The sequence below is a fragment of the Aegilops tauschii genome, chromosome 5 (genome assembly GCF_002575655.3).
Source record: "Aegilops tauschii subsp. strangulata cultivar AL8/78 chromosome 5, Aet v6.0, whole genome shotgun sequence".
NCBI lineage: Eukaryota > Viridiplantae > Streptophyta > Magnoliopsida > Poales > Poaceae > Aegilops > Aegilops tauschii.
This window is the reverse complement of record NC_053039.3, coordinates 496,423,180-496,436,210: the sequence shown is the minus strand read 5'-3', so window position 1 is coordinate 496,436,210 and position 13,031 is coordinate 496,423,180. Positions and strand designations below refer to the sequence as shown.

The window sequence follows — 13,031 nt, the reverse complement described above, 5'->3', positions numbered from 1 at the left end:
CCGTGAGGGGCTGAATTGGACCGCATATGTCCCCTTGGATACGTTCCAAGAATGCGGGGATTTCATCCCTCACCTTGAGGGGTGATGGCCTAATGACTAACTTCCCCTTAGCGCATGCGGAGCACACGAAATCATCAGGATTCGGGAAGTTCTTCACGTTAACATTATGGCCATGCGAGTTGTTAATTATATTTCTCATCATCCTAAGTCCGGGGTGGCCTAACCTATCGTGCCAGAGGCAGAAGAGTTCAGAGCTTCTAAAGACGGTCTTGAGGGTAGTGTACACGGGCGGTGCTACTATCTTAGTGTAGTATAGCCCTGTGTCAAACGAAGGAAGCCTTTCGATAACATGTTTACCACCTTCATCCCGCTTTGTGATGAGTAGGCATTCCTTGCCGTTTTCATCATCGGTCTCAACATGGAAACCATTAGCGCGGATGTCTCTAAAGCTCAATAGAGTACGAGTCGACTCCGGGTACAACAACGCATCATTAATGAGCAAAGTTGTTCCCATGGGGAGTATAATAGTGGCTCGTTCGGAGCCAACTATGTGAGAACCGCAGCCGGCGATTGTCATAATACTTCCCGGAGATTTTTTTAATGGACTCAAAGTACTTAGTTTCTCGTAAAATGGTATGAGTGGTGGCGCTATCGGCAAGGCACGTTTCCTCCATTCGGGCGCCACACGCGTTCTAAAATATGACATCTAATTAATGTAATGAGGGAGAAAATACATTAAAAATAAATGCACACATCTCAGAACATAACATGCTATCATGTATAAATAATGGAATAAATGAATAAATGTCATCCAATCGCCAAAGTAAAGAATAAGTTTATGCTCTCATAGAGCTTACAACCAAATCGAATTTATTCAATTTTATTGTATCAAAGCACGAAATCGTGATAACCAAAGAGGGATGCTAAGTGGACTCGGTGAAGAAGCCATTCACTTCCGCCGCAATCTCCATACTAGTGAGCTGATCCTCCTCAGAAATTATCTTGGAGGCAGCATCAATGTCTAGTGGCGGCGCCGCCGAGGCGGCCATGTGGTCAACCTCCATGGCGACGTGGGCCTCGGTAGAGACCGCCAAAGCTGCCGCGATGGGCACCACGGGGGTCGCCTCTATAGGCGCAGCAGGGGGAGTAGCAATCATCACGGGTGCCGCCATGGGCGCCGGTGGAGCTCCCTCCTGAACCAAGGCGAGGTGCGTCTCACGCGCCTTCCGAGCCTTATATGCAGCAACGACCTCCTGTGGTGCGCGGCACTGGCGGGAGAAATGCTCCACCGAGCCACAACGGAAGCAGTCCTGAGGCCTTTGCCCTCCCTTGCCCGGCTTGTTCTGCTTAGCCGGGGCGGGGGGGTGAGGGCCCTTCTTCTTGCCCTTCCGGCCCCTCTTCTTCTGTTGAGGCTTGCGGACTTTGAGAGCGTTCACCTCCTGGCGAGAACTCCCCCCAAGTGGTTGCGCGACAAAGTTCTTTTTGAGAACCTCGTCTTGCGCCTCCGCCACCTGGAGGACGTCAATCAACTCTGAATACCTCGTGTAGTTCCCCTGGCGGTAGTTCCGTGAGGACTGGACCGCGTCGGGGTGGAAAGTGGATAGGGTTTTCTCAATCTTCTGGGAGTCGGTAATCTCAGTACCACACAACTGAAGAGTCGTACAAATCCGGTGCAGAGCCGAATTGTACTCCCCAACCGTCTTGAAGTCCGCAAACCTCAGACGGATCCACTCTGCCTCCGCACGTGGCTTCACAGTGTACTTCAGCCGCTCAAACCGCTGCTTAAGAGCGGTCCAAAGGCCAGAAGCACTGCGCTCAGCCATATACTCATCTTTCAGAGTAGGTGACAGGTGATGACGGAGAAAGTGCAGAGCCTGCGCATTCTCAGTCTCGAACTTGGGATCAGTGACGGCCAGCTGGGCCCCCTTACCGATCGCCCTCAGGAGGGTTTTGCCCTGGAGAAAGATCTCGCAGTCCGAGGACCATGACAGGTAGTTCAGCCCTGTCTGGGCCAACTCAGGAAACTCCTTGTGGACAATTCCGGCCATCTGCGATTTATGCAAAAATCATGAGATTACAGCAGGTAATCTTTTGCACAAAGCGATGTTGATAAACTTATTCAATAAAATGACGTTCCAATATTTAAAACATGCTATTATATGACTTACTAAATGATTAAGAGTGCTAAACAATTAATCTACAGCAGTAAAATCATACAATAATATCATGTTACAAAAAATAGCATGTTAAGCGCATCTAGTATGTGAAAAATAGCCCAAAAATTGAATTCCCGAAGTATTTTTAAGCCTAAATACGCATTTTCAGCGAAAACAGACATTCCCAGGGGGTCTACGCGAAAAATTGCTGCATGAATAAAAAAAATCGCGCGAAAACTGAAAAATACAGGGGCTAAACCGCAATTTTTACGCGACAGACGGCGCCCCTCTTCATTTTTTTAGAGCCCCATGGCGCGCGGCCCATCTAGGCCCAGCAGCCAGTGCCTTCGCTTTTTTTTATTGTGAGAAGGCATCCCCTCAACCGTGGCCCATCCGGCCCAGGAGCCAGCGGGCCGGCCCATGCGCGGCGCTGCCTCCTGCACGCAAACGGCGCTAGGGTTTCCCCTGGCAGCCGAGCGGCGGCGGCGGCTCGCACGCGGGCGCTGCCGAGGCTGGCCAGGCGCGCGCGCTCGCGGGAGCGGTGGCCTGCAGCCGGCAGGGCCAGGCGAGGCGATGGCCAGTGGCGCCGGCGCGGCCTCGGCGCGCGGCACGGCCACGGCGCGCACGCGGCGGCGACCTCCAGTCGGCAGGGCCGGGCGAGGCGATGGCCAGTGGCGCCGGCTCGGCCACGGCGCGCACGCGGCGGCGACGTCCAGTCGGCAGGGCCGGGCGAGGCGATGGCCAGTGGCGCCGGCTCGGCCACGGCGCGCGGCGCGCGGCGACATCGGCGTCCACGGCGGGCAGCACGGCCACGGGGCGGCGCGCGACGACCTCCAGCCGGGGCTGCGACCAGCGGAGCCGCGGCCAGCTGGGCACGCGACGGCGCAGCCAAAGGCAGGGCACGGGGCGGCCAGCTCGAGCCCCGGCGACGGCAGCCGGCCGTGCACGGGCTCGGCCGGGGCGACGACCGGCGCGACGGCGGCGGCCACGCCACACGACGCGGCGTCGAGCCGGCCATCGAGACGGCGGCGGCGGCGTCAGCAGGACGCGGTGCAGCGTGCTTGGTACGGCGTCATCTGGATGCCGGCCTCGGGATGCGGATCTTCGTCGTGTTCGTCCGGAACTCCGACGGCGCATGGCACATCCGGTGCATTTGCGGCGGTACCGCGACCATCTGGGTCGCGATCTGTACCGACTCCCTATAGTGCAGTCAACAAGTCCCTCGTAGTCCAAGAACGTCGACATTGGTCGGCGACGTGTTCGTCCGCTCGGTTCTTGGGAGGAAAATCCGCACCATAGGTAGATGTATCCGAAAAGAAAAAAAAACTAATCGCAAAAACGGAATCGTAGGAACGAGAGTAATCCATTTTTGACCCATAAAAAAGCATTAAGGGAATAGAAACACACGTTCGGTTTCTGCATGATTAGGATGCACATAAACACAATCAATACCGACACAGAAACACAAAAAGATCATGCCATCAAAGAGCAAGAAACATACAAGACCGGAGCTACGTCTAGGTGAAAAATAAAATTGTAAAACGGTACTCCCTTCGTCCAAAAAAGTTTGTCCCTTAAATAAATATATCTAACATCAAGTTTGGGACAACCTTGAGACAAGCCTTTTTGGACGGAGCGAGTAATATTGAGTGAAAGCTTCGAATCGTCCCTAATTTATTTGCAACCGCAGCCAACCCACACGTAGACACGCACCAACAGCACCAGAATAGGAACACAAGCTTTAAATTGCCCACCAACCTTCGCCACCACCATAACTGCCACACATCTGAGCACCACGCCCTCACTGACTGACTCAAGCTACAAGCTCAGCCAGCTCAAGGAGAAAGCATATCTGCATCTGACGGCACCAAGCCCCGTCCGGCCGTCCATTGCTAGCTGGAGAGGAAAGGTTCGATGGACAAGACGGCGTACACCGTGAAGGTGGGCGAGGCGACGCCGGCCGCCGGCGGCAGGCCGGCGGCCGGGCCGGTCTACCGGAGCATCTACGCCAAGGACGGCCTCATGCGGCTTCCGCAGGAAATCCATTCCCCATGGGACTTCTTCAGGTTCGTTCATGGGTCCTGGCAGCATGCTGGTTTCTTTACACTCCATTCCTAAGCATTCTGTCATCACATATAGGAAATTTCAGTTATCCGAGGGTTGCAAGTGTTGAAATTTCAGAGTTTTTTCTTCAATTTTTTCCCCTTTCTGTTTCTGTTCCTGCAGTGGAGCAGTCAAGAAGTATCCCAAGAACAGAATGCTCGGACGGCGCCAGGTTTCTGATGGCAAGGTAAAGCAAAGTAGTTCGATATGATGGGCAAAATGGTACTTTTTGTACAAAATGATTTTAATCTGGGAGGATGCAAAATTTGGTGTGAAATTCAGGCTGGTGACTATGTGTGGCAAACGTATGAACAAGTGTACCAGAAGGTTATCCAGATTGGAGCAGCTATCAGAGGCTTCGGCGTTAAGCCGGTGAGTCAAGAATGTTGCTCTGTCTTTAAACGCCGAGAATTTCTTTCGATCTTGGAATCCGTAGCAGAATGTTTGTTAGACATTGTTGATTTCTGTTGATAGGGGGCTCACTGTGCCATATATGGATCCAACTGCCCAGAATGGGTCATGGCCATGCAGGTGAGAATTCATGATATTCATTTGTTTTAAAAAGGAATAGTTCAGGAACTTTTTGTGAGCTGATGTGAGATTTTCACTTTGACTGTACTGTTTGTTCTGCAGGCTTGCAACAGCCAAGGAATTTGTTATGTACCACTGTATGACACCCTCGGTAGGTTCGCGATGCTTGCTCATACACACTAACACACAAACCTCTATGTGTTCAAGAATAACACTTTTTATTTGAAAGAATAACAAGTTGTCTGACCGAGTTAGCAAGGCACAATATCAGTGTAAATTTTGTTCCAAACAATGATAATTTACATTAGTCCATGAATGGAAGTCTGGATTCTTAACCATGTTTTCCTTTGCACCTTGCAATGTTGTATTCATCTTGGACCATGAATGGAAGATCTGAGCCATTGATTTGATTAAGTAGTGGTCTGATTAACTCTTACCTTCTTACCTCCCATGTGAAAAGAGGGGGTAAGAGGGAGCATGTTAAAATTACTCTTGACTGGATAAGTTGCAACACAATGCAGGACAAAATGCAGTTGAATTCATCTTGGACCATGCTGAGATCTCCATAGCCTTTATGCAGGAGAGCAAGATAAAATCAGTAAGCAAAACCATATACCTTAAACGAATATGAGCATTACCTTAACTATAAAAAATATTGTTGTCATCTATGTTAGCATGTCTCCAGTTAATTCTATATATGTTTCTACAAAGTTGATTAATAGGAACTTAGATACAATAAAGTTATCCCTGAACATGTAGAAATCGATGCACTAAGCTTGACATTAGTTGTGAAGATCACAGCTACACATCTAACAAGTCCCTGAATTGCAATTTTTCAGATTGCCTCCATACTCCCAAAGTGCACAGCACACATCAAAGGTTAGCTACCTGGAGTCCGGACATCAACTATTCCCAATTTTATGTGATTAATGTCTTAATTTATATGTGAAACCTCAGCCATTGTTAGTTTTGGAGATGTGCCAATTGAGCTGAAAAGGGAAGTTGAACAATTAGGAGTATCTTGCTTTTCCTGGGAAGAATTTTCTACAATGGTTAGTGTGAATTCCTATTAAACTACTCCATTACAAGATCGTAAATGGTCTGACCCATAAAATTCTCTTTTAACAGGGAGAAGACATTCAAGAACTTCCTAAGAAACAAAAGGACGACATTTGTACAATCATGTACACCAGTGGAACAACAGGGGAGCCAAAGGGTGTGATAATCACGAACAGGGCTATCGTAGCTGGGGTTACGACCACAGAGCACCTCCTCCAATTGACAGATAAAGTGGTAAACCTTTATTTACATGCGTCAAAACTAGAATTTCAGTGGGGCTTTTCCCTGTACAGGTCTCCCTTTTTCTTTTCGCAAAAGGTTTACACAAAAGATCAGCAATCGAGCATGAATGTGTTCTTATTTTTAAATAGTTCGTAAGTTGTTTTTCACAAAAATATTTTAATCAAAAAATAGTGAAAAATGGTCATGGTTTGTTCATCGTTGATTTAGAGCTTTGTTTTCCTGTCATGTTAACCTGATAAATATTAGTGTTTAATGATAACCTAAATCAAAATATGTTTGCAGGTGGATGAATATGATTCATACTTTTCCTATCTTCCATTAGCTCACATTTTCGATCAAGTAATCGGGAATTACTGCATCTCCAAAGGGGCTTCCATTGGATTCTGGCAAGGGGTATGGAGCTATATCTTGCAAGCAAAAAACATTATGTCACTTGTCTGTAACTTCATCATCTAAGAGGCAAAACTTTCTTAATAGGACATTAGGTACCTGATGGAGGATGTGCAAGTGATGAAACCAACAATATTCTGTGGTGTTCCTCGCGTTTATGATCGTATATACACAGGTATAATGCAAACCTCCATAGTTGTTGTTCCAAAATTCCCACCGTATTGTGTTCTTCGTCATAATTGGGGAATCTTGTGAACTGAAGGTATCAACCAAAAAATTCAGTCTGGAGGGCTAATAGCCAAGCACCTTTTTCAGTATGCTTACAACTAGTAAGTATTTTCAACAACATTAAATAAACACCTATTATTTAATCTCTTTTTCAGTATATGCTTACAACTCGTAAGTATTTCAACAAGGTTAAATAAGCATCTAATTTTTAGTCCCTTTCATGTTTTGAGTTTAAACATAATTAACCCATCAAGTTGTCATCAGCAAACTTGGCAACTTAATGAACGGATTCAAACAGCATGAAGCATCGCCATTTTTTGACAAAATAGTCTTCAGCAAAGTACGTAAAATATTTGAAGTTCCCATGTTTCTTTATTTTTACTCCATTGGTATATATTTAAGATTCTTTTATCATTGATGTTACAGATAAAGGAAGGGCTTGGAGGACGCATACGTCTCATGCTATCAGGCGCGGCACCTTTGCCAAGACACATTGAAGAGTTCATGCGAGTTACCAGCTGCAGTGTCCTCGCACAAGGATATGGTGAGGCGCTTAGAATTCTTATGACAACTCTGCTTATCATAACCATATTAGCAAGTTTGTCCTTGGTTCTTTGGTAGTTAACTTGTTATGGACTACGATGATGTGAAATCAATATCAGTAATTTTATCTTAAATTATTTACATAACTCTAGTTACTACTAGTGTCCTAGAAGTCTAGTTACTTCTGATGCCGTCATGCCGAGGAATGATAAATTGTTAACCGTGCAATTGGTATGCAGGGCTCACTGAGAGCTGCTCCGGATGCTTTACATCGATCGCCAATGTTATTTCGATGATTGGGACGGTTGGCCCTCCCGTGACAGCAGTCGAGGCACGGTTGGAGTCTGTTCCTGAAATGGGTTACGACGCGCTCTCCAGTGCGCCGCGAGGCGAGATCTGCTTGAGGGGACACACCTTGTTCTCTGGGTACTACAAGCGCCCTGACCTCACAAAGGAAGTGTTCTCAGATGGTTGGTTCCATACAGGTGCAGCCCCTTCTCTTCCATTCCTAGGTGTACCGTACAACACATGAATGAACATATGGTCCCTAACAAAATTTGCAACCAATTTATGTTCGAAGGCGATATCGGGGAGTGGCAACCGGATGGCACGATGAAGATCATCGACAGAAAGAAGAACATCTTCAAGCTGTCCCAGGGGGAATATGTAGCAGTGGAGGTCCTGGAAAGCGCATACGCGCAGTCTCAACTTGTTGCATCGGTACGATAAGCAAAAACGGAAAGAATAAATAAATAAAATTGCAGTGCGTCAGATTCATGGTTTTGTTCAGATGTAACTGACCAAGAGTCTCTCCTCTTTGAACAAGGTTTGGGTCTACGGGAACAGCTTCGAGTCCTTCCTTGTTGCTGTGGTTGTCCCTGAGAAGCAAGCCATTGAGGACTGGGCTGCACTTAACAGCAAGTCTGGTGACTACGCTGAGTTGTGCAGTGATCCGAAGGCAAGGAGGTACATCCAGGATGAGCTGAATCAAACCGGCAAGAAACTCGGGGTACGTCGTCGATACACGGATAAATTTAGCAAGCTATGATCTGCCCTTTTTTTTTCCCCATCATAAGCTACGATCTCATACCATGCATGCAGTTGAGAGGATTTGAGATGCTGAGGGCCGTGCACCTGGAGCCAGTGCCATTCAGCATCGACAAGGACCTGATCACCCCAACTTTCAAGCTCAAGAGGCCCCAGCTGCTCAAATATTACAAGGTTAGAGAGAATAAACTTGATCATGCTCGTTTCAGTTAGTGGTTTTTGCTCACAGGAAGAACAAAATTATGCCGCAGAATCGCGTTGATCAGCTGTACAAGGATGCCAAGATGGGAACTGCACAATGAATAATGATGGTTAAACATCAGCAAGTGGATATGAGCTTTCTGAATGTTTCCTCAAGAGTCAAAACTAGTGTGATACTATGATGTTGCAACGGTAAGTAAGTTGGCTACGGCTCGAGGCGGTGACACTTTGTACCACTACTACTGCATTCAAGACCCGGATCCAGCATAGATCTGCATTCAAAAGATACATGTCAAAATAAAAATGTATTTGCACATAATGTGCTACCATTTTTTTTCTCGAGCGAACATATTGTGCTAGTTAGAGCCGGTAAAATTATCTTAGCTTGTAATCCTTATTACAAACAAGATTAATGGATAACTTTGATATATAAACACTACAAAGTTACCGGTTTTGAGAAATGACATTACTATTCTCAGATTTCGAAATATGGTCGCGTGGTATAAAAGTACCATTCACAAAATGTACGTGACATTGGAAGAAATATTCACGAGTTTAAAGAAAATGTTTGTGTCATTTAAAAAAATTTAATATATACAATGTAAAGAAAACCGGGTAGTTAAAAAAATGTTTCATGCCAATAAAAAATGTTCAACGTGTATCTGAATTTTTTTTAAACGAGCACTTCAAATATATACATCATGTGTTTTAAAAATGTCCTGTATCAAAAAAGTTCGACATGTATACTAAAAATGTACAATATGTATTGGAAAAAGTAGAAATGTGTTGAAAAAACAAAAGGAAAAGAAATAAAACCATTGAAGAAACGCATATAGAAACAAAAAAAATGAAGAAAACAGATGAAAAAACGAAGAAGAAATAAGAGGGAAAAAGGGAAAATTTGAGACAGAGGTGCTACTGTATTGGGACTGCCCACTCCCTCATGCCAGGAGGCGTGAGTTAGGTCTCGCAATGGGCGAGAAATAGCTCTGGCGTCGTTTTTTTTTCAAAAAGGAGAAGTATAGCTTTTGCAGTGTGGAAGATAACTGTGTGTTTTTCGGCGAAACTAAAACAACGTCAGTTATTTCCGAATAGAGGAGTATTTCTTACATATATCTAGACCAGCACTAACTGAATACTCTTGACAAAAAACTTACTAAATACAAATACTAAGAATCAGGGGCGGAGCCAGGATTTGAGTATAAGGAGGGGCCAAGTCAAGTATAGCTAAAGAAGTATCCAATGCAAAAAATAACCTTATAGAAAAGATTCGCTTCAGCAATAGTATTAGTTTAAATTTACCTTTAAGATTAAGTTTCTCTTCAGTTGTTGAACTGCAATCTTGAATTAGTTTTTTTTACGGATAAAATTTTAACATAGGTAAAATTTGCATCACAGATAGGAACATGTACAAGATAATTTGCATCACAATCATGATAATTTCTATGACAACCAATAGATAGGAACTCTTCATAAAATCACAGCGTCACAAGTCACACAACCAGAACAACAAAAAACTGATGTACAAGTTCGACACTGATACAATGAGAATTTAGAGCTGGAAAGTATAGTAGATAGTGTTAAACCTTGGCTAGTTCGTTGATTATTGGAGCCGGAAGAATTGCCAAGTGGAGCAGGATGCTGCGTCGCGCCGCCGCCCTACGAATCAGATCGGGTCAAGGAGAGCAGAGGCGATTGGTAGCAAGGGCACAGAACGGCGGCGACTAATTTTATGCGCATTAATCGCCCGTACGAGCTAATTACGGGAGAACACAGCGCACAGGCCAGGAGATTAGAGCCAATCGCCCAATCTAGCCACTATTGGGCTCCATATGAGATCGTTAAGCTGCCAGGCCCCTGCTGGGCCTCCTGTCTCCGCCACTGCTAAGAATAATATATTTCACAAAAAAAACACTAACCACTAAAAAAAACACTATGAGTAATGATTCCATTCCATAAGTCAAGATTGCACAAAATGTGTATTGGAGTCATAGGAGCTGCTGGTAATCCGGCATTAGCGCATCTACGGCCGGACTTGGCAAATTCGGCCCCTCAAACGCCTGCGGACGCGTCAGGGCATGCCTGCAGGCGCATCCGGACGGGCCCTCATATTTCCTTTCGTGCATTCATATATCTTAAATCCGGACTCTCAAATCCATGCAAATACATGCACGTCGATCATGCAACACAATGTCACACGTAAATAGCAATTGTTGGTATCAAGCATAAATAGCGTTTACATAAAATTTATTTAAAGTGTCAAACTCAAGCATTGCCTCCTTGGTTCCCATTGTAGATCCACATGTGCTCCACAAGATCATTGAGTAGCTGCGTGTGCACCTGCTGATTTCGAAGATTCTGATGCATCTGCAGAAAGTTCATAAGCTGAGACGCATCTTGATCTTTCGGGATTTCAACTTTTCTCCGGGTGCATCGAAATCATGGGTTTGGGCTACACCATCACCCTCATCCTTGATAATCATATTGTGCAGAATAACACAACATGTCATCAGCTGTCATAAAGTTTCTGATTCCCACATTGTTGCAGCGCTCCGCACAATTCCCCAACGAGCTTGAAGCACACCAAATGCCCTCTCCACGTCCTTCCTAGCCGCTTCCTGCATTGTTGCAAAGAGGCTCTGTTTATTGCTATGCGGCTCGGATATGGTCTTCACAAACGCCGCCCACTGAGGATAGATACCATTGGCAAGATAGTACCCCATGTTGTAGTCCCGGCCGTTGATGGTGTAATTGCACGGCAGTGATTCCCCATTGCAAAGCCTCCTGAACACCAGAGATCGTTGAAGCACGTTGATGTCGTTGTGAGAACCGGGCATTCCAAAGAAAGCATGCCAAATCCATAAGTCATGTGATGCCACCGCTTCTAGTATGATGGTGGTTTCTCTGGTGTGACCTTGATACATTCCCCGCAGACCATTAGGGCGGTTTTTCCATTGGCAATGCATGCAATCAATTGATCCAAGCATTCCTGGAAACCCCCTTGCCTCTCCAATAGCCAACAACTTCTCTGTGCCCAGCGTATTTGGTTCTCTGAGATACTCCGGTCCAAACACCTCAACCACGGCGCGAGCAAATTTGACAGTAGTCTTGAGGCACGTGCTCTCCCCCATCCTGACCATCTCTCCAACGGCGTCTGCTGTTGGAGATCGTTGCAGAAATTAAAAAATTTCTACGCATCACCAAGAACAATCTATGGAGTCTTCTAGCAACGAGAGGGAAAAGAGTGCATCTACATACCCTTGTAGATCGCGAGCGGAAGCGTTCAAGTGAACGGGGTTGATGGAGTCGTACTCGTCGTGATCCAAATCACCGATGACCGAGTGCCGAACGGACGGCACCTCCGCGTTCAACACACGTACGGTTGGGGAAGACGTCTCCTTCTTGATCCAGCAAGGGGAGGGAGAGGTTGATGGAGATCCAGCAGCACGACGGCGTGGTGGTGGAAGCAGCGGGGATCTCGGCAGGGCTTCGCCAAGCTCAGCGAGAGGGAGAGGTGTCGCGGGAGGGAGAGGGAGGCGCCAGGGGCGTTGGCAAAGGTGGGGGATCTCGGCTGGTTTCTTGCCCTCCAAGTCCATTGGGGCGTTGGCAAAGGTGGGGGAAAGAAATCCCATCATTTCCCTTCCCCACCGATTGGTATCCCCCTTTTTAGGGATCTTGATCTTATCCCTTCGGGATATGATATTATTCCTTCTAAGGTGGGTCTTGGTGCGCCTTGACCAGGGGTGTGGGGCCTTGCCCCCACTACCCACGTTCATGTGGGTCCCCCCATGCAGGTGGGCCCCACTTCGGAACCTTCTAGAACCTTCCCGGTACAATACCGAAAAATCCCGAACATTTTCCGGTGGCCAAAATAGGACTTCCCATATATAAATCTTTACCTCCGGACCATTCCGGAACTCCTCGTGACGTCCGGGATCTCATCCGGGACTCCGAACAACTTTCGGTTAACCGCATACTAATATCTCTACAACTCTAGCGTCACCGAACCTTAAGTGTGTAGACCCTACGGGTTCGGGAGACATGCAGACATGACCGAGACGACTCTCCGGTCAATAACCAACAGCGGGATCTGGATACCCATGTTGGCTCCCACATGTTCCACGATGATCTCATCGGATGAACCACGATGTCGAGGATTCAATCAATTCCGTATACAATTCCCTTTGTCAATCGGTACGTTACTTGCCCGAGATTCGATCGTCGGTATCCCAATACCTTGTTCAATCTCGTTACCGGCAAGTCACTTTACTCGTACCGTAATGCATGATCCCGTGACCAAACACTTGGTCACATTGAGCTCATTATGATGATGCATTACCGAGTGGGCCCAGAGATACCTCTCCGTCATACGGAGTGACAAATCCTAGTCTCGATTCGTGCCAACCCAACAGACACTTTCGGAGATACCCGTAGTGCACCTTTATAGCCACCCAGTTACGTTGTGACGTTTGGCACACCCAAAGCACTCCTATGGTATCCGGGAGTTGCACAATCTCATGGTCTAAGGAA

The 13,031-nt window shown here is 46.6% G+C and overlaps 2 protein-coding genes across 2 annotated transcripts; one reads left to right on the top strand and one right to left on the bottom strand.

Moving 5' to 3' along the window:
• Positions 1–923: 923 nt before the first annotated feature.
• On the bottom strand, positions 924–2,048 carry LOC109753003 (uncharacterized). The gene has a single exon (XM_020311933.1). The coding sequence runs from the start codon at positions 2,046–2,048 to the stop codon at positions 924–926; it is 1,125 nt and encodes a 374-aa protein (XP_020167522.1).
• Positions 2,049–3,835: 1,787 nt separating this feature from the next.
• Positions 3,836–8,962, top strand: LOC109753022 (probable CoA ligase CCL6). Its single transcript, XM_020311952.4, has 19 exons — positions 3,836–4,222; positions 4,383–4,446; positions 4,542–4,631; positions 4,734–4,790; positions 4,893–4,941; positions 5,312–5,388; positions 5,630–5,669; positions 5,748–5,842; positions 5,919–6,083; positions 6,375–6,485; positions 6,570–6,657; positions 6,745–6,811; positions 6,975–7,050; positions 7,137–7,254; positions 7,493–7,738; positions 7,834–7,973; positions 8,080–8,262; positions 8,355–8,474; positions 8,552–8,962. The coding sequence occupies exons 1-19, from the start codon at positions 4,071–4,073 to the stop codon at positions 8,600–8,602; spliced, it is 1,989 nt and encodes a 662-aa protein (XP_020167541.1). The 5' UTR covers positions 3,836–4,070; the 3' UTR covers positions 8,603–8,962.
• The last annotated feature ends 4,069 nt before the right edge of the window (positions 8,963–13,031 follow it).